At 59.6% G+C, this 19773-nt stretch overlaps 1 protein-coding gene across 17 annotated transcripts in view; it reads left to right on the top strand.

Annotated features, from left to right (window-relative positions):
* Positions 1-19773, top strand: part of CACNA1G (calcium voltage-gated channel subunit alpha1 G) — a 61480-nt gene that overhangs the window by 2763 nt on the left and 38944 nt on the right. For all 17 annotated transcript variants that reach the window (XM_070060840.1, XM_070060846.1, XM_070060839.1 and 14 more), the window contains exons 2-9: positions 4902-5014; positions 5138-5271; positions 5637-5734; positions 7599-7758; positions 7888-8188; positions 8287-8379; positions 11869-12655; positions 14232-14608. In XM_070060840.1, the coding sequence (XP_069916941.1) occupies positions 4902-5014; positions 5138-5271; positions 5637-5734; positions 7599-7758; positions 7888-8188; positions 8287-8379; positions 11869-12655; positions 14232-14608 (2063 nt within the window). The remainder of the gene's footprint in view (positions 1-4901; positions 5015-5137; positions 5272-5636; positions 5735-7598; positions 7759-7887; positions 8189-8286; positions 8380-11868; positions 12656-14231; positions 14609-19773) is intronic.

The following is a 19773-nucleotide window of genomic DNA, read 5'->3' on the forward strand; positions in this document are numbered from 1 at the left end:
AGGGGGCAAATAGCCAGGCTTGCAACAAGGGAGGAGAGGCAGGGGCCCGAGCTCACCTTGGGGCCGTGAAGCAGGTCTCCCTGCTGGGGAATGGGGACAAGCACCTAGCCTGGGGTGACTGCGGATGGATTGAGAAGACTTTCTTGGTGAGGAGACTGCCTGAGCCGTGTCCCCCTCCTACCCAGGGCCCAGGGAGACCCGTTTCACTGCCCGAGGGGTTGGGGACGGCCTCCAGGGCCTCAGTACCTCTTCTTTCTCTTTTTGGTGTCTGTGAAGCCTCCGTTGGCTCCACAAAGCTCCCTCTGGTCCTGGGGGACACAAGGACGTTCCCCAACATCCCCCCTCCCCAGCTGAAGCTGCTTAAGCATATTCTTCTTCACCCCTTCTTGTTGCAGCCTCTTTGGGAGACCAGGTTTCCTAGAGAGGAGATGTAGACCAGGTAGGAAATGGTGTGTGTGTGTGTGTGTGTGTGTGTGTGGTGTGTGTGTGTGTGTGTCTGGTGTGTGTTGAGAGGATGGGGGGACGCAGAAGGAAGGCAGATACACAGCACAGTGAGTGTTTGGCCCTCGGAGGAGCAGGGGTACTGGCAGACAGCATCCCAGAGGCAGACAGCACCCCCAGGTTAGCAGGGAGTGAGCTGGCCTCTCCAGCGAGTGAGAGGTTCTCCCAGTGCGAGGGAGGGGCGGCCCCTCCCGGAAGGAGATCCTGAGCATTCCCTCTCGGCGGTTGTGTCACATCTGGAAGTTTGTGTAGGAGTTTCTCCAAGCTCAGAGCCCAGCGCAGCTTTTTCTCATTTGGAAATCACAGGCTGGCATTTGGGATGCTGAGAGAGAGAGAGAGAGAGAGAGAGAGAGGAGTGGACTGGGGGCCAGAGGGGAGAGGGGAGCCTGCCAGGGTGGGGAGAGGAGGAGAAGGGGGAGGCCTGGGCGGTAGGAGCCCTAATGGCTTCCAGAAGTGAGTGCGAGTGTGCGCCTGTGCGTCACTGTGTGTGTCTCAGTGTGCGCCGCTCCGAGGCAAGGGGCACCAGCAATTTCTGGAGCCTTCTCTGCCACCGTCCCAGTGTCCCAAGTCTGCCTGTTTCTCTTCCCCGGGGAGAATTCTCCATGTTGGTCCTCAGGAAATGGGGGAGGGTTCTTGTGTCCTCCCATTTCTACACCCGGGGCTCTCCAGAGGGCAGTCTGGGGAGAAGGGCCGGGGCGAGTGGCAGGGCGCCCCCTCTACCCCAGGCCCTCCTTCCTTGTGGGTAGCACACACGCTCCTCCCCACTCACTCCCCCGCCGCACTGGTGGGGGACTCCCCTGCCCCAGAGTACTGCCAGTTGGAGCCATTCCGGGGACTACCCCACCCCACACCCCCCTCCACCCAGGCTGCTCCCGCCCCAGCCCTCACCCCGCCCTCCCTGCCTCAGCCAGGGTGGCGACAGACACAACTGCTCACACACGCAGACATGCGCGCGCGCGCACACACACACACACAGAATCACAGACGTTGGAATCAGATTTCTGGCCTATTTCCCCTCCCTAAGATTCCAGCAGGCCGTCTCTCCTTGTCTCTGTGTCTCGGGTCTCTGGTTCTGGGTGGGGCCGGCTGCCTTTTTGCCAGCTTCAGTTTCCAGTTCAGCTGGCAACCTCTCTGCCCACACCCCCACACTGGAGCTGGCAGGACCCGGGGCATTCGGGCAAGCAGGCCTCTAAGAGTGGGGCTCAGCTTGGGGAATCCCCCTCTCCTCCACCCCCTCCTTTCCTCCTGCCCTGGCGAGCACCAAATCCCGAATCGGTGGGCACCAGTCTCCCTGTGGGGATGTGTGTGGCAAGGACCTGCCCCCAAATCACCTCTCCAGCTCTAACTGGAAGGCCGGGATTCCTGGGTCTAGGCCTGCTTTCTCCCCAACCCTCCTCGCTCTCAGATTTCCTGACTCCTAGGAGGGAATGAGGCAGCTGGGGGCCTGCTTCCCTTCTCAGCTCTTGCCTGGAACCCCTGTGCCCCAGAGGGTGCCCCAGCCTGCTTCCCCCTCTCCCCACCTCCCTCACCCTTCCAGCTGCCAGGCTGGGCAAGGGCTCCATCTAGATCAGGCCCCCAGAGAGAAGGCATTTGTGGAGATAACGTGCTAGTTTTCTCTCCCTGGAGGGAGAAAAGGAGGAGGGGTGGGAGTGGGATTCCTCCCTTCCACTTCCTTTTTCTCTGCTTTTGATGGTGGGTTGTGGGGAGAAGAAAGATCCTCCCCTCTCCTGCCCCCACCCTTTGGGATCCACTCCAGCCTGGACAGTCACCATAGCAACAGCAGACATGTGACTGCACAGGTCTCTCATAGTCACTATGGCAACCACTGTCCCCCGTTCCCTCGGTTACCATGGGGATCTGTCACATGGTTTCCCCCCAACCTGATAACCTGTGGGTCTCCCCGCTTCCGTTTCCCTGCATGAGGACAAGACAGCAGCCTGGGTAAGGAGAAATCATGTGTGTATGTGTGTGTGAGGGGGTCTCTTTAATTACCATGGTAACAAATCCACACCACCTGGTGACACATCCTCCTGTTGTTACGGCAACAGAAGAACATCACACGGTGACATCCTGCCATGTTTCCAAGGAAATGAGCCCTACCTTGAGAAGGGTGAAAGACCCCCCCCCCCATTCATTCTTCCTCTATTCAGGTTGTCCCCAATTTTTGTTGTGCCTTGGTCTCTTCCTTATCCATATAAGCTTACCTATAGCAGAAAGAGAGACGTGGAGAGCAGGCCTGCTGTACCTGGGAGAAGGCTGATTGCCAAGGGGGTCCTGGAGAAGGGGTTCCCATGATTAAGAGCTGCGCATGGGGGCTTGGGGTTATTTGGAGCACACCCTGGTAGGAACATGTATAAAGAGAGGACAGAGAGGTGCTAGCTCCTCTATGGGGTCACTGTCCCCCCCACCACGCCAGATACAGTCACTTCAACACTGTAGAGGGAAACAAGGCAGGAAAACATGAATGAGACACATCTGGGCAGGGAGAGTGACCTATCCATTCATTCCTCCCAAGTATTGATCATCTGCAAGCTGCCAGGCACTATACCACGGCACTGCGTGGGGTATCAAGCTGGATCCGAGTGCCCCTGCCTGCCAAGAGCCCACAGCTCTGCCAGGGAGTCTTGACAAGTGCACAGGACCGTGCCATGGTGGAGTCACCTCTGGGAGAGGGGCCCAGACAGTCCCAGGAGTCCCTCCTCGAAGGAGAGCAACCCACATAGACTTGCTTGCTCATGTGGGCCCTTTCCCTGCAGAGGAGAGGAGGGGGCTAGGTGGGGGAGAGCAGACAGGTTCTTGAGGGTGACTGTGTCCTCCCCTTTCTCCTGGGTGACCCCTGGCTGACCCCATCCTGGAGCTGCACTCAGGAAGAAGCACTCCTCTGCTTCCCCCTCCTGCTTCTTACCCCCTAGGCCCTTGTAGTCTATGGCCTCGGGATTGCTAGGGTCGTGGGCAGGCAGGTGGCGGGCAGGGATGCAAGGACCACGGAGAGAGGGTGGAAGAGCTACAAGGGGATCGGGCAGGTGTGGGTTTCTGGGGACAGGGCAAGGTTTGAGATTGAGGATAGAGATGGGGCTGGCTTAGAGCAGCTTGGAGGAAGGTCCTTGGGTCCCTGAACATTCCTGCTGGTCTTTTCACACCAGGCCAAAGCCCTGTTGTTGCAGAAGTAGGTGGTGACGGGAAGATTCCGTATCCAGCCCCTCAGGTGTCGCCTGGTGGGTGGTGCTGGAGGCTACCAAGACACCCTCTCACCTCCATCCCCTACGTGGTCTCCTCCTCCCAACCCCCTGCTTTCTACTGGTTTGTGACCTCTTTGCTCTTCCCCACCCTATCATGTTTTCCATGAGCAAAACAGGACACTTAGTCATTTATCCAAGAGTCCAGTGCCTGGAGCATTCTACAATCCAAAGGCCATTTTGTGTCTTACGCTGCTATCAAGGGAAGTGAATCCCTTGATAGACGGCTGCTATGTGGGAGGACTCGGGGTTCAGGAAGAACGTCCCTCTCCCCTTCGCTGTTTTGGGAAATGTGACAGCAGCATGGCCTGCGTGCACGGCGTGTGTCCATGCTGCCCAGCATGGTGCCTGGTGTGCAGCAGGTCCTTCATGCTGAAACACACGACTGTGTCTGGAGGCCATCTGAGGGCCTTGGGAGGTCAGGAGATGGGCAGGGGAGAAAGCCCCCATGCTCCCTATTGTGGCAAGGGGGACTGTAGCTGTGCGTCCCCTCGTGTTGCTCTGCCCAGGCCCCGGGCAGTCCTGACAGCCCCTTTGTTGCCTGCCTCAGCAGCTCCAGGGTGCAGAGGAACGCGTCATAGACCAGGAGCTTAGAAACCTCGGTCTTGTCCTGGCTTTGCGAGTGACCTTCAGCCCATGACTTTGGCTCTGTGGGCCTCAGTTTCCTTGGGTTCTAGGAAATCAAACGACCGACTGTGGAGTCTTCACGGGGCTGTTGTGAGCATCAACTGTGGCATTGTGTGAAAGTGCTTGGGAAACTGTAAGGAAGGCATAATCCGACTCCGGGTTTGTGTAACACATTCGCATACATCATCTCATTTGCTTCTCACATCCATCCCGCGAGGTAGGGAGAGAAGATTCAGATTCAGCCCCAAACTCATGGTGTCTGGCATTTCCACAAGCACCAATGATTTTATTCCCAACATGGCTTGTGCAAATAGTCAAGGTATTTGTGGCTTCTCCTGCTTTGCAGATGAGGAAGCTGGGTCCAGAGAAGTGGGGTGATCAAGGTGGGACCAGGTCTGGTGCTGGGAGGTTGGGGGGAAGGGCGGCTGGGCTGGGCTGCTGGGTAGGCCAGGGCCCTCGCATCACACCTGGCTCATGGGAGCCTAGGGTAGGGCCCGGGGGACGGCCATGGCCAGCCTTTTCCTTGACGGTGCCATACCTGGTTCGAGCGAATAAGCATGTTGGTCATCCTACTCAACTGTGTGACCCTCGGCATGTTCCGGCCGTGCGAGGACATCGCCTGTGACTCCCAGCGCTGCCGGATCCTGCAGGTGAGTGTGTGCTGGGGGCCCTGACTACTCTGCAAGGAGCCATGGTGGAAGGGTAGTTGGGGCTGGAGTGGGGGCAGGGCACTCCCCCTCCCCGGTTTCAGCAGCCTCTTGTCCCCACGTCAGGCTTTTGATGACTTCATCTTTGCCTTCTTCGCGGTGGAGATGGTGGTGAAGATGGTGGCTTTGGGCATCTTCGGGAAAAAGTGTTACCTGGGAGACACTTGGAATCGGCTTGACTTCTTCATCGTCATCGCGGGGTGAGAGCCTGGGCTAGGGGTAGGGGAGTACAGTGGGTCAGAGCAGTCCATTCCCTGGGCCAGAGTTCTAGGCCGTAGCCCCTCCTCCCAGTCAAGTCACAGCTCTGCCTTCTCCCTGGCTGTCCGCTTGCATCACCCCAGCCTGTCCCCTGAATTCCAGGACCCTCCTCCTGGCTCTGTTCCCTTCTTTGAGGGAGCCTGTCCTTGGCTGGGGCGGGGAGGCGGGGTGGTCCCAGCCCCAGACCGAACCGGATCCTCAGTCCCCATGGAGGACAGGGAGGAGCCCCAGGTCAGAGTCCTCATTGACCTCTGACCCTGCGGTGGCCTCAGACTCAAAGGGCCTCCCTTTGGGCCCCTCCCTGCAGGATGCTGGAGTACTCGCTGGACCTGCAGAACGTCAGCTTCTCGGCTGTCAGGACAGTCCGCGTGCTGCGACCGCTCAGGGCCATTAACCGGGTGCCCAGTGAGTGACCCCTCGGCCCCCGGCCCCTGGCCAAAAACCCTCAAGTGCAGATGTGGAAAGGGCATACCCCAACCCTCCTGCCACATCCTCACCTGACCACTCGCAGACCCTGGCAGAGAAGGTCCCCCTGGGGGCCAGTCTGCACCCCTGCACCTGGCCGTGCAGCTGGGAGAGTGACTTGCAGAGACCCCCTGGCTTTAGTCTGGCTTTGGGTCAGAGTCCCAGGAACTTCCAGGTGACCTCTCACCCAGGGGAGCAGGGGCAGCTGGGGACGGACGAGAAGCTGGCAGGCCGGGCGGAGGGGCGGCTTAGCCGCCTGCTTCTCCTCCACAAGACCACACTAGCCATGTTGAACACGACTTCTCTCGACAGCCTTGCCCTCCCAGCTGCGTCCCCTTCCTCCACCCCAACCCCTCCCAACCCACTGCAGCCACCGCCGGGACCATTATCTAAATTAAACCGCAGTGGTTTCTGGAGCCAGCCAAGCTCTGGCAGCCCCAGCTCCCGCCCCATCCTGCACCCGCCTTTGCTCAGACCCCCTTGGTAACTCCCCAACCTACAAATGCTGCAGGTCGGTCCCCACCACGGCTCCAGGAGTCGGTGGGGGGTGAGGTTTCCTGGGGCCCTGGGCTGGGCTGTGACCGCAGCCCCCTTTGCTCTGTGTGTGTGTGTGTGTGTGAGAGAGAGAGAGAGAGATGTAGCTACCTCTGGGAGGGCAGAGCTGCCGAGGGCATCCTTCTCGGGGCTGGGGTGTGTTGGTGGTAACGGGAGCTTAGGAAGAGGGGCAGGGCCTCTCCCGCCCCAGGTGATGGCTGGCAGATTTATAGGCCTCTGTCTAACCACCGGTGTAATTCCCTTAATGCGCACCCTGAGGAATTGATCTCTGTTGGAACATAGAGGAGCTGAAGGATGTGGGGGGAGGACTGAGTGAGAAGGCTGGGCAGGCAGGGGCGGGGCCAGGGCAGCTGCAGTCGCCAAGAGGGTTAATTAGCTGCTGCCCCCTAGAAGCTTCTGCCCTGCAAAGGTCAAGGGGTCACCAGGGGCACTCTGGGGGTGGAAAACAGCCAGCAGAGACTTCTCTGCTTGGCAGGACCTGCTGGCCTGGGGGCTGAGACTTGGAGGGGGGGAGGGCTCCCTAACAGGGGGCTTAGGGGTTTTGGGGAGGGGGTGCTTCAGTGATGGATTCCTGAGAAGACAGTGTTGCATCCCCTCCGGTCCCGATCTGGGGATCCGGATCAAGCAGGAGCAGACTCGGGGCCGGGGGACTCAGAACCATGGTGCAGTGCAGGGCACCTCGGCCCCTGCCAGGCAGCGGCCTGTCCAGGGGGAATTCTTGCCTGCTAATGTCCCCTCTGGAGTCCTGTGCCTCGGTTTCCCCAGTGGTCCCAGGCGTGGTGATCTGGAAAGGTTAGGTGGCCGTGTCTGGTGAGTGAAGGAAGCTGCAGGGTGTGTTTGGGGTTCGGAAAGCACAAAGGCTGAATCTATGTCCTGGCACCCGCGTTCAGCAGCTCTGTGACACTGGGCGAGTGATGTCACTTCTGTGGGCCTCAGACTTCCCTTCCACACTGTGCACTGTCGGGAGCCCGAGGTGGGACTTGGTGCTTGAGAATTCTTTGGCAAGCACAGTCACCTGGTGGGGGGGCCGGGGGATGGCCCGCACTGATGACCGTGAGTGGGTGGAGAGGGAGAGCAGACAAGGGCTGCCTGGGGAGTTAGAGGTGTCTGTTGGTCTTCCCTCCGGCTCCAGCCTAGCACTCTCAGACCCCGATTCCCCGGCGGCCCCCTCTGGGAGTGCTGCCAGCTCTGTGGCAGCCGGCCCAGCCCAGCGGGCCTGGCATCCCCAGCGTGGCTTCTGCCCCTACAGGCATGCGCATCCTGGTCACCCTGCTGCTGGACACGCTGCCCATGCTGGGCAACGTCCTGCTGCTCTGCTTCTTCGTCTTCTTCATCTTCGGCATCGTGGGCGTCCAGCTGTGGGCGGGGCTGCTTCGGAACCGATGCTTCCTGCCTGAGAATTTCAGCCTGTGAGTGGCGGGCGGGGCGGGGCAGGGCAGGGCGGGGCATTGACCCTGGCGCGACTGCCCTGCCCACCCTGTGGGCCGGCTCTCCTTGCCTGGGTCTCACCTGTGCCCCCACCCACCCCGACGCTGCAGCCCTCTAAGCGTGGACCTGGAGCGCTATTATCAGACGGAGAACGAGGACGAGAGCCCCTTCATCTGCTCGCAGCCGCGCGAAAATGGCATGCGCTCCTGCCGGAGCGTGCCCACCCTCCGCGGGGACGGCGGCGGCGGCCCGCCCTGCGGCCTGGACTACGAGGCCTACAACAGTTCCAGCAACACCACCTGCGTCAACTGGAACCAGTACTACACCAACTGCTCCGCGGGCGAGCACAACCCCTTCAAGGGCGCCATCAACTTCGACAACATCGGCTACGCCTGGATTGCCATCTTCCAGGTGGGGCGGCGGTCCGGGGTGCTGAGGGGCGGCTTTCAGGGTTGGCGCAGGGGCCGGGGCTTTCTGAGGAGACTGCCTGGCCCCTTCAACCTCCCCAGGTCATCACACTGGAGGGCTGGGTGGACATCATGTACTTCGTCATGGATGCCCACTCCTTCTACAACTTCATCTACTTCATCCTCCTCATCATCGTGAGTGACCCTCAGGGCTCCGTGGCAATGGGGGAAGGGAGGGGGTCCTGGGAACTGCCCAGAGGCTGGGTTGGGGCTGGCCAGAGAGGGGAAGCTGGCTCAGTCTAAAGCACTCAGCTCCTAGGACAGGTCTTTAAAATTTTTTTAAAAAAAGATTTATTTATTTATGTATTTATTTGAGAGGCAGAGGCAGAGAGAGAGAGAGAGAGGTCTTCCATCCACTAATTAACTCCCAAAATGGCCGCAATATCTGGAGTTGAGCCAATCTGAAGTGAGGAGCCAGGAGCCTCCCCTGGGTCTCCCACACAGGTGCAGGAGCCCAAGAACCTGGGCCATCTTCTACTGCTTTCCCAGGGCATAGCAGAGAGCTGGATTGGAAGCGAAGCAATGGGGACTCAAACCGGAGCCCATATGGGATGCTGGCACTGCAGGCGGCGGCCTTACCCACCACACCACAGCGCCGGCCCCGCAGACAGGTCTTGTAGAGAGGGCTCTGTAGCAGGAAGGGCACCAGGTGAGGAGTCAGGAGCTCCAAAGTCAATGCCTGACTCCACCACTTCCTACTTTTTTTTTTTTTTTTTAAGATTTAGTTTTATTTATTTGAAAGGCAGAGTTGCAGAAAGGCAGAGAGCCGGTGCCGTGGCTCAATAGGTTAATCCTCTGCCTTGTGGCGCCAGCACACCGGGTTCTAGTCCCGGTCAGGGCGCCGGATTCTGTCTCGGTTGCCCCTCTTCCAGGCCAGCTCTCTGCTGTGACCCGGGAGTGCAGTGGAGGATGGCCCAAGTCCTTGGGCCCTGCACCCCATGGGAGACCAGGAGAAGCACCTGGCTCCTGCCATCGGATCAGCGCGGTGCGCCAGCCACAGCGCGCCAGCTGCAGCGGCCATTGGAGGGTGAACCAAAGGCAAAGGAAGACCTTTCTCTCTGTCTCTCTCTCTCACTGTCCACTCTGCCTGTCCACAAAAAAAAAAAAAAAAAAAAAAAAAAAAAGAGAGAGAGAGAGAGAGAGAGAGAGATCTTCCATCCACTGATTCACTCCCCAAATGGTCACAATGGCCAGAGCTGAGCTGAGCTGAAGCCAGGAGCCAGGAGCTTCTTCTGGGTCTCTCATGTGAGTACAGGGGCCTGGGCACTTGGGCCATCTACCACTGCTTTCCCAGGTACACTAGCAGGGAGCTGGATTGAAAGTGGAGCAGATGGGACTCCAACCGGAGCCCATATGGGATGCTGGCGCTGCAGGTGGCAGCTTTTACCTGCTACGCCTTAGGCCCCTTCCTGTTCTAATGACCTTGAGTCAGCATTCACCAGGAGGCCCCCAGTCCCACCCCAGCCTCTATTTATTCATCAGTACAATGGGTGGTACTTAACCCAAGGTGCCATGGCCTGTCCCAGGGGGTATTTGCAAATGGAGGTGGTTCATTTTTCACCAGGACCCAGCAGGGAAGGCACCATTGGCGTTTTGTTGAGGGGAGGGGACCGATACTAAATACCCTGAAATGTTTGCAAACGGTATCGTCCCACCCCAGTTCTGATTAGTGTTGAGAAATGCTGCGTGAGCTCTTGTTCCTTCCCACTCAGAATTTCTGAGACTTTATGAAGGCAGAAGAAAGAGGCAGAAGCAGCAATATTTAATAGTTTTAACCACTACCATTCCTAGTATCTTATTTAAATTTTTTCATTTTATTTGTAAGGCAGATAGACGGAGGGAGAGGTCTTCCATCCACTGGTTCACTCCCCAAATTCCCTCAACAGCCAGGGCTGGGCCGGGCCAAAGCTAAGAGCCCAGAACTTCATCTGGGTGTCCTATTTGGGCAGATGGCAGGAACCTAAGTACTTTAGCCGACACTTGCTGCCTGCCAGGCAGGTTAGCAGGAAGCTGGATCAGAAGTGGAGGATCTGGGACTCGAACCAGTGTTCTGATATGGGATGTGGTGTCTCCAGCCCCTGCTTCACCTGCTGCACCACAACGCCCAGCCCATAGCTGATATTTATGGAGCACTTTTTATGTGTCAGTGCATTAATTCTCTCCGTGGTCCCTTTACAGATGAGGGAACTAACACTTCCATGTGTTGTGCCTAAGCTGTGGGTTAAACTTGCCAGGTGGGGTGTCCTGCTGCTGTGTGCTGTGCCATCCACTGCCTGCTTCATCCCCATTGGCCCCAGTGAGGTGCCCAGGGCAGGAATTACGGTCCCCATCTTCTGGGAGTGACCTTGAAGCTCCAGAGGGTGGTCACCAGGCCAAGAGAGAATTCAGTCCCAGGCTACCAACTCTGAGTGCAGCCCTTTTCCTGTGTCACCAAGAGGCTGATGATAGAGCCAGACAGAGGGGCAGATACTGAGAGATTTAAATCTTCGCAGGACTTGGGATAAGCACTGGAGAGAGGTGGAGATGGATGAGGCAGTTTTTTGGTGAGAGAGACAGAGGCTAAGCCCTGAGAAAGGAGTGCCACCCTGTCCTGCTTTCGTAATTTTCCCTGATGCGGGAGAGTGACCAGGCTGGGGTGAAGCCTGGCCTGAGGCCTCTCCCATCGCTGACCACCGCCTGGGGTGAGCGGCGAGGCCAGTGCTGCAGGCAAGCCGACTTTCTCACCGCGCTGCTCTCCCGGGCTTGGGGGAGGGGGACGGAAGCAGACAGGGAGGTAAGGGGCCCCGCTTCCACCCTCCCACACACCCCCGGAAAAATCTTCCCAAACAGCTCTCTGGAATCACACTAGTGAAGCTAATTATCATAATTACTAGGACACGATCTAGAAAAAAAAATCTGCTTTGTCACCATAAATATTCATTTCCTTCATTTGGGATTGTTGCCCAAGCAGTGTCTGTCCCGGAGTCTTAGGGAAACTGAGGCATGGAGCTGGGGACCAGGGAGTGTGGGCCGGTCAGAGTAGCAGCCTTGGCTAGTCTGTAGGGTCCGGGCTCCGTGTAGTACCAGGTGACAGCACAGGGACAAGTTTAGGTGAGGAGCCGGTTCTCACCCAAGGTCACACAGCCAGAATCGAGACTGGAAGCAGGAGTCTGGAGACAGTGTTTTTGCCAAGATCTCAGAGGCTTGATCCAACTCAAAAACCCCATCTCCCCCGTATTGTACTCATTTCCATAGCATCCGCTGTTCTTCATGGGACTTGGAGAGGGAAGCTTAGGGTCCCTCTGGATGGCCACGCTTTGGGGCAGGGAACTTGGGGGGTGGCCCTGCAGGATGACATCATGGTCAATAGCAGCTCCTTGGAATTTCATAGAAGTTGTCCAGGTCTTAGCCGTGATCTGCTTGTGTCACTTTGGACAGCTTCCTAGGCCTCTCTCTGAGCCTCAGCTTCTTCACCTCTCAGATGGAGATTCTAATAGCGTCACCTCCTGACTGTCATGAGAATCCAGTGAGATGATGCTGGGAAAATAACCGAGCCCAAGGCTTGGCACACGTTTCCTGTATGCGGCAGCTGGCGTTGATTCGATTTCTTCAGGACATCTCCTCTTCCTGTCCCCACCCCTACAGGTGGGCTCCTTCTTCATGATCAACCTGTGCCTGGTGGTGATTGCCACGCAGTTCTCAGAGACCAAGCAGCGGGAAAGCCAGCTGATGCGGGAGCAACGGGTGCGGTTCCTGTCCAACGCCAGCACCCTGGCCAGCTTCTCCGAGCCGGGCAGCTGCTACGAGGAGCTGCTCAAGTACCTGGTGTACATCCTCCGGAAAGCAGCCCGCAGGCTGGCGCAGGTGTCTCGGGCAGTGGGCGTGCGGGCGGGGCTGCTGAGCAGTCCAGCTCCACTTGGGAGCCAAGAGCCCCAGGCCAGCAGCAGCTGCTCTCGCTCCCACCGCCGCCTGTCTGTCCACCACCTGGTGCACCACCACCACCACCATCACCATCACTACCACCTGGGCAATGGGACACTCAGGGCCCCCCGGGCCAGTCCAGAGATCCAGGACAGGGATGCCAACGGGTCCCGCCGGCTCATGCTGCCAGCACCCTCGACGCCCACCCTCTCTGGGGGTCCTGCGCCAGGGGGTGCAGAGTCTGTGCACAGCTTCTACCATGCTGACTGCCACTTGGAACCAGTCCGCTGCCAGGCGCCCCCTCCCAGGTCCCCCTCGGAGGCATCGGGCAGGACTGTGGGCAGTGGGAAGGTGTACCCCACCGTGCACACCAGCCCCCCGCCAGAGATGCTGAAGGAAAAGGCGCTAGTAGAGGTGGCCCCCAGCTCTGGGCCCCCCACCCTCACCAGCCTCAACATCCCTCCTGGGCCCTACAGCTCCATGCACAAGCTGCTGGAGACACAGAGTACAGGTGAGAACTGGGGGTGGGGCCATGTTGGGGTCCCCATCTGGGAGCTGGGTGGTGTCACAGAGAGCCCTGGGGGTGTGCAGTCAGAGCGGTCAGGGCTCATTCCCATTCTGCCTCTCGGGGCCTTGGCACCTTCCATCAGTTGCATTACTTCTTTGAATCCTAATTTTCTCATCTGTTAAAACGGGGACCTCGGTCCCCGCATCGCCATAATGATAGCAGTCGTACACTGAGCACGTGCTCTTTGTTTGCAGTAAGAGCTCACTGTTACTGTGGCTGTGCACCTGCTACAGGCTTTGCAGGCAGAATCCCACTGCATCCCCTGGACAGTGGGTGACCGCTTCCTAGGGTCCTTCTTGTGGGGATGTGGGAAGGGAGCCTTGGAGAAGCTGCATGACTTGCTCAAGGTTGTGCTGGTGGTGAGGGGTGGACTCAGGTCTGTTGGACTCTGAGGCCCATACTCTGTTCTCCTTGGGGGCGTGGCTCACAGGGGACATGGTGTGTGGCTGTGCCCAGCATCCTGACCCCACAGTAATGGGACTCTTATAAACCCACGTCTCATTCTTCCTTCCCTGGAGAGAGACTTGGGACCCCTGCACAGCAAGTCTTAGAAATGCTGGGCCGATGAGTGGGAGGGGAGGGGGAGTGAGACACAGGTGACCGACCCCACCCAGCAGACAGGTTCACTGCAGTGTCAGCCTGCGTTTCAGGCAGGATCGGCACGTGGGAGCAGTGGATATTCGTGGGGATGTTCCGTGGGCTGGGACAGGAAGGTGTTATCACGGGATGCAGACTGAAGGGTTCTTACGCAGCTCTTCACCGCCTTGCTAGAGGACGTCACGAGCACGCCTGCTTCTGTTGCCTGGGCCTGGGCCTGTCACTGTGGCCCGTTCCCCTACCCCCACCCCGTGTGTACAGAGGCTGCCAGGAGGGGAAGTGGCGTGAGTGCCTGCTAGGGGCTGAGCTGGGAGCCAGGTGCCTCCAGGTCCAGGCTTTACCTGGGCCGTGTCTGAGGGTCCTCTCATCGCCCATAATCCGGGTCAACTAGGTGTAGGCACACATTGATGCCTTAGCTTAGGTCCTGTGTGTGTGCGTGCACGTGTCTGGTTGTGTAGGTACACGTGCACGTGGAGGTGCCGTGTTTCCTAGGGTGTGTGCATGTGGGTCTGGCATGTGGGCTTTGCGTGGTACTAATGTTTCTGTGTACGTGTGTGTACATGTTATGTGTATGTATGTGGGTGTGTCCTAAGGATCCCTTGGAAAATGCTACTCAGAGCAGCTTGGATGCAGGCCTGGCTTCCCTGGGTAACACAGATGGTCTGGGCTTCTTGGACATAGGAGTTGTCCAGGGCCTCAGAGGACAGACATGACCCTGTCTGCCTGACCCCTAGGACGCTCAGCACTGGCCATCTGTGGGGTGCTGTTGACATTTGGGTACTGTGGGGCATTAGCACCCCGCCCACTCAGTGCCTAGCACCCCTGCCCGCTGGAACAACCTAGCTCACTCTGGGCACACTCCGAGGGCGGGGTGAGCCCAGGTCAGAGCCCTGCAGCTCTCTCCTCTCTTTTCCCGTCCCAGGCACCTGCCAAAGCTCTTGCAAGATCTCCAGCCCTTGCCTGAAGGCAGACCGGGGAGCCTGTGGCCCCGACAGCTGCCCCTACTGTGCCCGGGCAGGCTCAGGGGAGGTGGAGCTCGCCGACCGTGAGATGCCCGACTCGGACAGTGAGGCCGTTTATGAGTTCACGCAGGACGTCCAGCAGAGTGACCTCCGTGACCCCCACGGCCGGCGGCGACGGAGCCAGGGCTGCGACGCAGAGCCCAGCCCCGTGCTGGCTTTCTGGAGGCTGATCTGTGACACCTTCCGGAAGATCGTGGACAGCAAGTACTTCGGCCGGGGAATCATGATCGCCATCCTGGTCAATACGCTCAGCATGGGCATCGAATACCACGAGCAGGTAGGCAGTGGGCAAGGACAGGCCTCCTGCCAGCCGTTTCTGGGTGTGGAGGTGGCCCAGGGCGGGGGCAGGGCACGTCCTACCTGGGAAGGCTTCTTGGAGGACGTGGGCTTGGAAGGATGTGATGAGCATCAGCTTCTGGGGCGAGGTGTGTCCCTGGGGGCAGACTGGGTCTTTGGAGCAGGGGCCGCAGGGTGGGGCGGGGAGTGGGGGGCTGCATGGACCTGACTCAGTCGCGGTGTGACTGGTAGGAGGCCAGAGTGAGGAGTGGAGGGCTGGTGGCTGCACCTGGCGTGGAGTGAAGGCCCGTGGGTCAGGGAGGGAGGCAATCTGGTCCAGGGCCTCCGGTCTGGGAGCCCTGCTGGGAACCAGGGCGGCTCCTGGTGGATGAGAGCGCCCAGCACGGTGAGGGGACTTGAAACCACCGCAGTGGAGGGATCATCCTAAGAACCAGGCTGTTTGGTCAGGAGAAGAGGAGGCTCAGCGGGGACTGGCGAGCTGTCTTCAAATATTTGAAGGGCTGTCATGTGGAAGAGGGAGCATCTGGGCTGAGAGGGGAGGAGGCTGCTATCCCTCCCAGAGCTGCGTGGAGGCAGAAGGGGGAACTCTGCTGGCACCCCCATGCACACACTGGGCTGCACCACGTGGAGGGTCAGAGCAGGCCCCCCGGGGCCTCACAACCAAGCCTGCCCACCACCACCCCCCGCCGGCTTCCTTCCAGAAATCGTCCCTGTGCCCTAGTGTGGCCTGGGTCTCAGAAAGACGGGAGCCAGCGGGCAGGTGCTGAGCACACGGGGCCCGCTGTGCCCTTCTCCCTTGCTCTCCCCTCTCGGGTGGTCTCGCCTTGCTGGGGCAGTGAGGAGGGCACTGGGCTGGCAGAACCTGAGCTTTCCTGATTTGGAACCCATACGCCAAGTTGCAGGGGGAGGTGGAAGGTGTGTGGGGAGGGGGCTGCCTGCAGGGGCACAGCACGCGATTGAAGGGGGGCGTCTGAGCAGGTAGGCTCACCATGGCTGGGGTGGGGGATATGGGGCTGGGGAGATGGGCTCTGGGTCTAGGCTGGGGAGCATGGGTCCAATTTGGATCTGGAGCAGTGAGATGTTCGGGTCAGGAAAGTCGGAAGCCCCTGACCCCGGCCCCCTGACTGCCACACCCACCGTGCTGCAAACACTCAGCTCTTATCCGGGACTGCCTTGTCCTACCAGGGGCAGCCCTGCTCCATCATCGCCATATCCTGTTGGCTCCCCTGGCTCTTGCCTCGACAGCCTCTGCCCTGGTGGCTGTGCCCTGCCCCTTCCCTATGGAGGCGACATGGAAGGGGTGGGACGCGGCTGCCGTACCAGCAGGTGGGCGCCCATGGCACTGCGGTGGGCGTGTTGTGTCTGGGCCGCGTGGGGCGTGGGTGTGTGTGCACAGGCGGCTCTGCCAGCCTCCCAGGGAGAGGTGCAGTGCTCTGCCAGGCTGGTGGGGGAGGGGAGCAGCAGTTTCTGCTCCCGTGACCCAGAGCGCAGCAGCCCCAACCTCCCATGTCTTTCACCCCCTGAGTCTGAACCTTTGCCCTCCCTTCAGTTCTGGCCACAGGCAGGTGTCCCTCCCCCAGGGGCTCAGCACCCTCCTCTCGCCCTGGGGGGTGCACCCAGCTGTCCCTGCCCCGCCAGATGCTGCTGCTGGTGGAGCTGTGACTGTCCTGGGAAGTAGCTGAGTCACATAGACCCGGGGCAGATGAAGCCGCCCCTTTGGAGAGGAAGCGAGGGCTTTCCTTGAGGGGTGCCTGCGGCCTCTCCTCGCCCCAGCCCCTAAGGGGCCCATGGCTCCCCTACAAGCCCTCAGAGGCAGGGAGGTGTAGCCCTAGCCCCGTGGTGGCAGAGTCTGCTCCAGCAATGAGTATGGACTCCATAGGTGTGAGTGTGGGAGTCGGACTGGGCAGGTGAGCTCAGGGCTGGAGGCGGGGGAGAAGCCCTGTGCTCGCAGGCACTGCGGCGTGAACGTCCCGCCATCTGGGCCCCCGCGCCTGAGCAGGCTGGAGGGGAAGGGAGCGAGGAGATGCGGGGTGCTGAGCACAGAGGGGGAGAAGAAGGAGACAGAGATGCAGGAGGGAGATGGAGATGTGGAGGGAGACAGAGGTGGAAACGCAGCCGAGGAGACTGAGCGAGGAGGGAAGAGACAGACAGAGAGAAGGGGCCATGGAGACCCGGAGTGGGTGACAGGGATACTGAGATTGGAGGAGAGGGCTGGAGACACAGGGGAAGGAGTCAGAGACACAGGGAGGCAGAGACTGAGACCCGGAGGCAAATGAGGACAGAGCCAGGGCAGGGAGGGGGGACAGGGCCTCAGGATGGAACCGACTGCAGGAGAGAGGTGACGCGTGTCGGCAGATGCTGACAAGGCTCTGCCCGGGCTCCTGCCTTCCCTGCAGTGCCCTTAACCAGGCGATGGTGTCCATTGATCCTGCTGCCCATCATACTGGGGAGCACTACGGGGAGGGAGGTCCCCTCTCTTAGCCTCTCCTGGGATGGTGCCATCCCTTCTGCTCCTCTCCAGCAACCCTTTGAAAGAGGGGACATCCATCTGTGGCCCCTGACCTTCCCCAAGGCTGGCCCCCTGCTGTCCCCTCTCCCCTACTTTCCCCGCCGCCTTAACCACCAGCTGGTGGAGGATCAGCAGGATTGGTCTATCCAAAAGGGCTGGTGAGGGGGCCAGGGCACAGAGCACTGAGGAAAGAGCAAGAAAATGGGGCCAGCAGTGTGGTCCGATCTGAGGCAGGTCAGCACGGTTGTGTGCCCCAACCACTAGGGGGCAGTATGTGGAGCCCAGTGCCTCTGAGTGCTCCATCCATCTGGCTCTCCTTCCACTCCATGCACGTCCTGGGCATTGGAGTTGGGCCTAAGCAGGAGCCTGCTGACAAATGGTTAACATCCAGCCCTGCAAAGAAAAACAAATCCTGGTTGGGAGTGTCTGCCAATTTCTGTGGTGTAAACGCTCCCTCCAAGCCAAGTTCAAGTGATGCTGTGGACATGGAGTTGGGACGAGGTGTACTCTGAGTGCAGAGGAAGAGTAGGATACAGCCAGAGGAGAGGCAAGGGCCGGGGCACCGGACGCCAGAGCTGAGAGGTGTGTAAGGAGATCAGAATGGGCAGTGCACTGGGGCTGGGGGCAGGGGGCAGGAGATGAGATGGAGAGGCAGGTCCTGAGGAGCATAGTAAAGGGTCTGGACGTCATCCCCAGGGTGAGGGGCTCTCCACAAAGGTTTTATGTGCGTCAGTGATAGGCCCGTGTTTGTGCACCAGCAAACAGTGTCAGGGAGAAGTGGGGAGAGTGGATACAGGAGGCCGGGAGGCCACAGCAGTGGTCCAGCCAGTCCCTGCCACATCCTTGTCCCTGGTAAGGAGAGGGCTTGGGAGGGCTGGCTGGCAGGTGACTGGCTCTGTAGGACTCCATACCAGTTAGATGTTTAGGGGAAGGAGGTGACAAGGATGACTCTCAGGTCCCTGCCTCGGACTTCCACAGATGTGGGCAGGGGGCCATACTGGTCCCATATCCGGCAGGGTACTGGGGCTCAGAAAAGGGGTGGTCTTGGGATCTGTCTCCCACCAGGGGCTGTGCCAGGGCTAGGCTGTCACTCAAGAAGGAGGGGAGGTGCAAGATGGGGCCTTGGGGATGCGGGAGCTGCCTGTTATCCCTTTCCTGGCTCATGAGTGGGGAACAGGTGCTAACCTCATCTTCTAGAAGGATGATAACACGTGGGGAGCCCCGCGGGAGCCTCCTGGGGAGACAGTCTTGTGGGCCGGGAGAGGACGGGGTGGGTGACATGATTCTGCTCATCGCTGAGACACCCGCCCCTCCTGTCATGCCAGATTTGCGTCCAGAGAAGGTTTCTATTTATAAGTAAGTGAGGTTGGCAGCTCAAGACAAGGGACGAGGGAAGCTGGGGTTGGGGCAGGGCGGGGTGCAGGGGACCCAGAAGTGGGGGTGTCTGGATATGGCGGGTCTTAACTTTTGAACGGAGTCAAAGACTGAATGAGGAACCCTGTCCCTAGAAAAGGCACACATGCAGACACCCTGGTGTGGCCTTTGAGGGCAAGGGTTCTGGACCCCTCCCCTGTGTCCCTGGGTCTCCAGGTGGAGGAGCCCTGGCTGAGAGCTGGAGCTGGGGCCAGGCGAGGCTTTGGGGGTGCTCCTTCCACAGCCAGCCTGGCCCTGGATGTCTGGGGGCTCTTGCAGAGTCCGGGTACTCGTGTTCACACCCATCCCCTGGCTCCGGGCTCCCTGTGTGCAGCACACTAGCAGCACTAGAGAATTCCAGCAGGTCAGGCTGGCTCTCCAGGAGCACTCAGGGAATGTAGGTTGTAGTGGAAAGTTGTTGTGTTTCCTGGAGGATCACACAGGATGCCGTAAGGGAGGCCTCGGGGGACAAAGGAGAGACGCTCACACACAGGCGAGGGATTTGGAAGGGCTTCATGAAGGAGGTGGCTTTTGAGAGGGGCCTTGAAGGATGAGTGGGATCCACAGTCAGGGCAGAGCAAAGAGATCTAGGGGGACTCCAGCAGCCTGGCCGAGGAACACGCAGGGCACATGGGACACTCTGAAGGGTGGGGTGGCTTCCCCATCCCCATCTCGAGGGCTAGAGTTGGGGTGACGTGAGCCCAGTCCAGCAGTGTGAAGGAAGCCTGAGCTCCCGGAGGTGCAGGCTGGGTGGGGAGGGGCTGGCCGGAGATTTCTGGGGTTCAGATGGTGGGGAGGGGGCTGAGTAAGGCTTTGGGCAGGACGTGCAGCCCCTGGCAGGGTCTTAGCACCCAGGCGCCTTCCTGTCCCGAGGGATGAAGGGCAGCATGGATCCTAGATGACCCCACGGTTCCAAGACAGGACACCCCAAAACCGTGGAGCCTGGAAGTCAGTCTGGGGAGAGGAGGTGAGGGCGTGTTTGGGACGTGCTGTTTGCATGGCCATGGGACATTGGGCTGCACTGGTTTCAGGACGTGGAGCCAGGGGCCTGAGGGAGCTTGTGCAGTGTCCTCTGCACCCCAGTGACAGCTGCAGAGTGGGGAGTAGGAAGTGGGGGGACTGGAGGGAGGGAGCGGGGTGAGGGGTGAGCTTAGAGGAACTCTGAAGAATGTTGGCCCGATGGGGAGGGGCCTGGCACTGGGTGGAGGAAGCCAGGCCTGCTG

This window comes from Oryctolagus cuniculus, chromosome 17 (assembly GCF_964237555.1).
Source record: "Oryctolagus cuniculus chromosome 17, mOryCun1.1, whole genome shotgun sequence".
Classification (NCBI taxonomy): Eukaryota; Metazoa; Chordata; class Mammalia; order Lagomorpha; family Leporidae; genus Oryctolagus; species Oryctolagus cuniculus.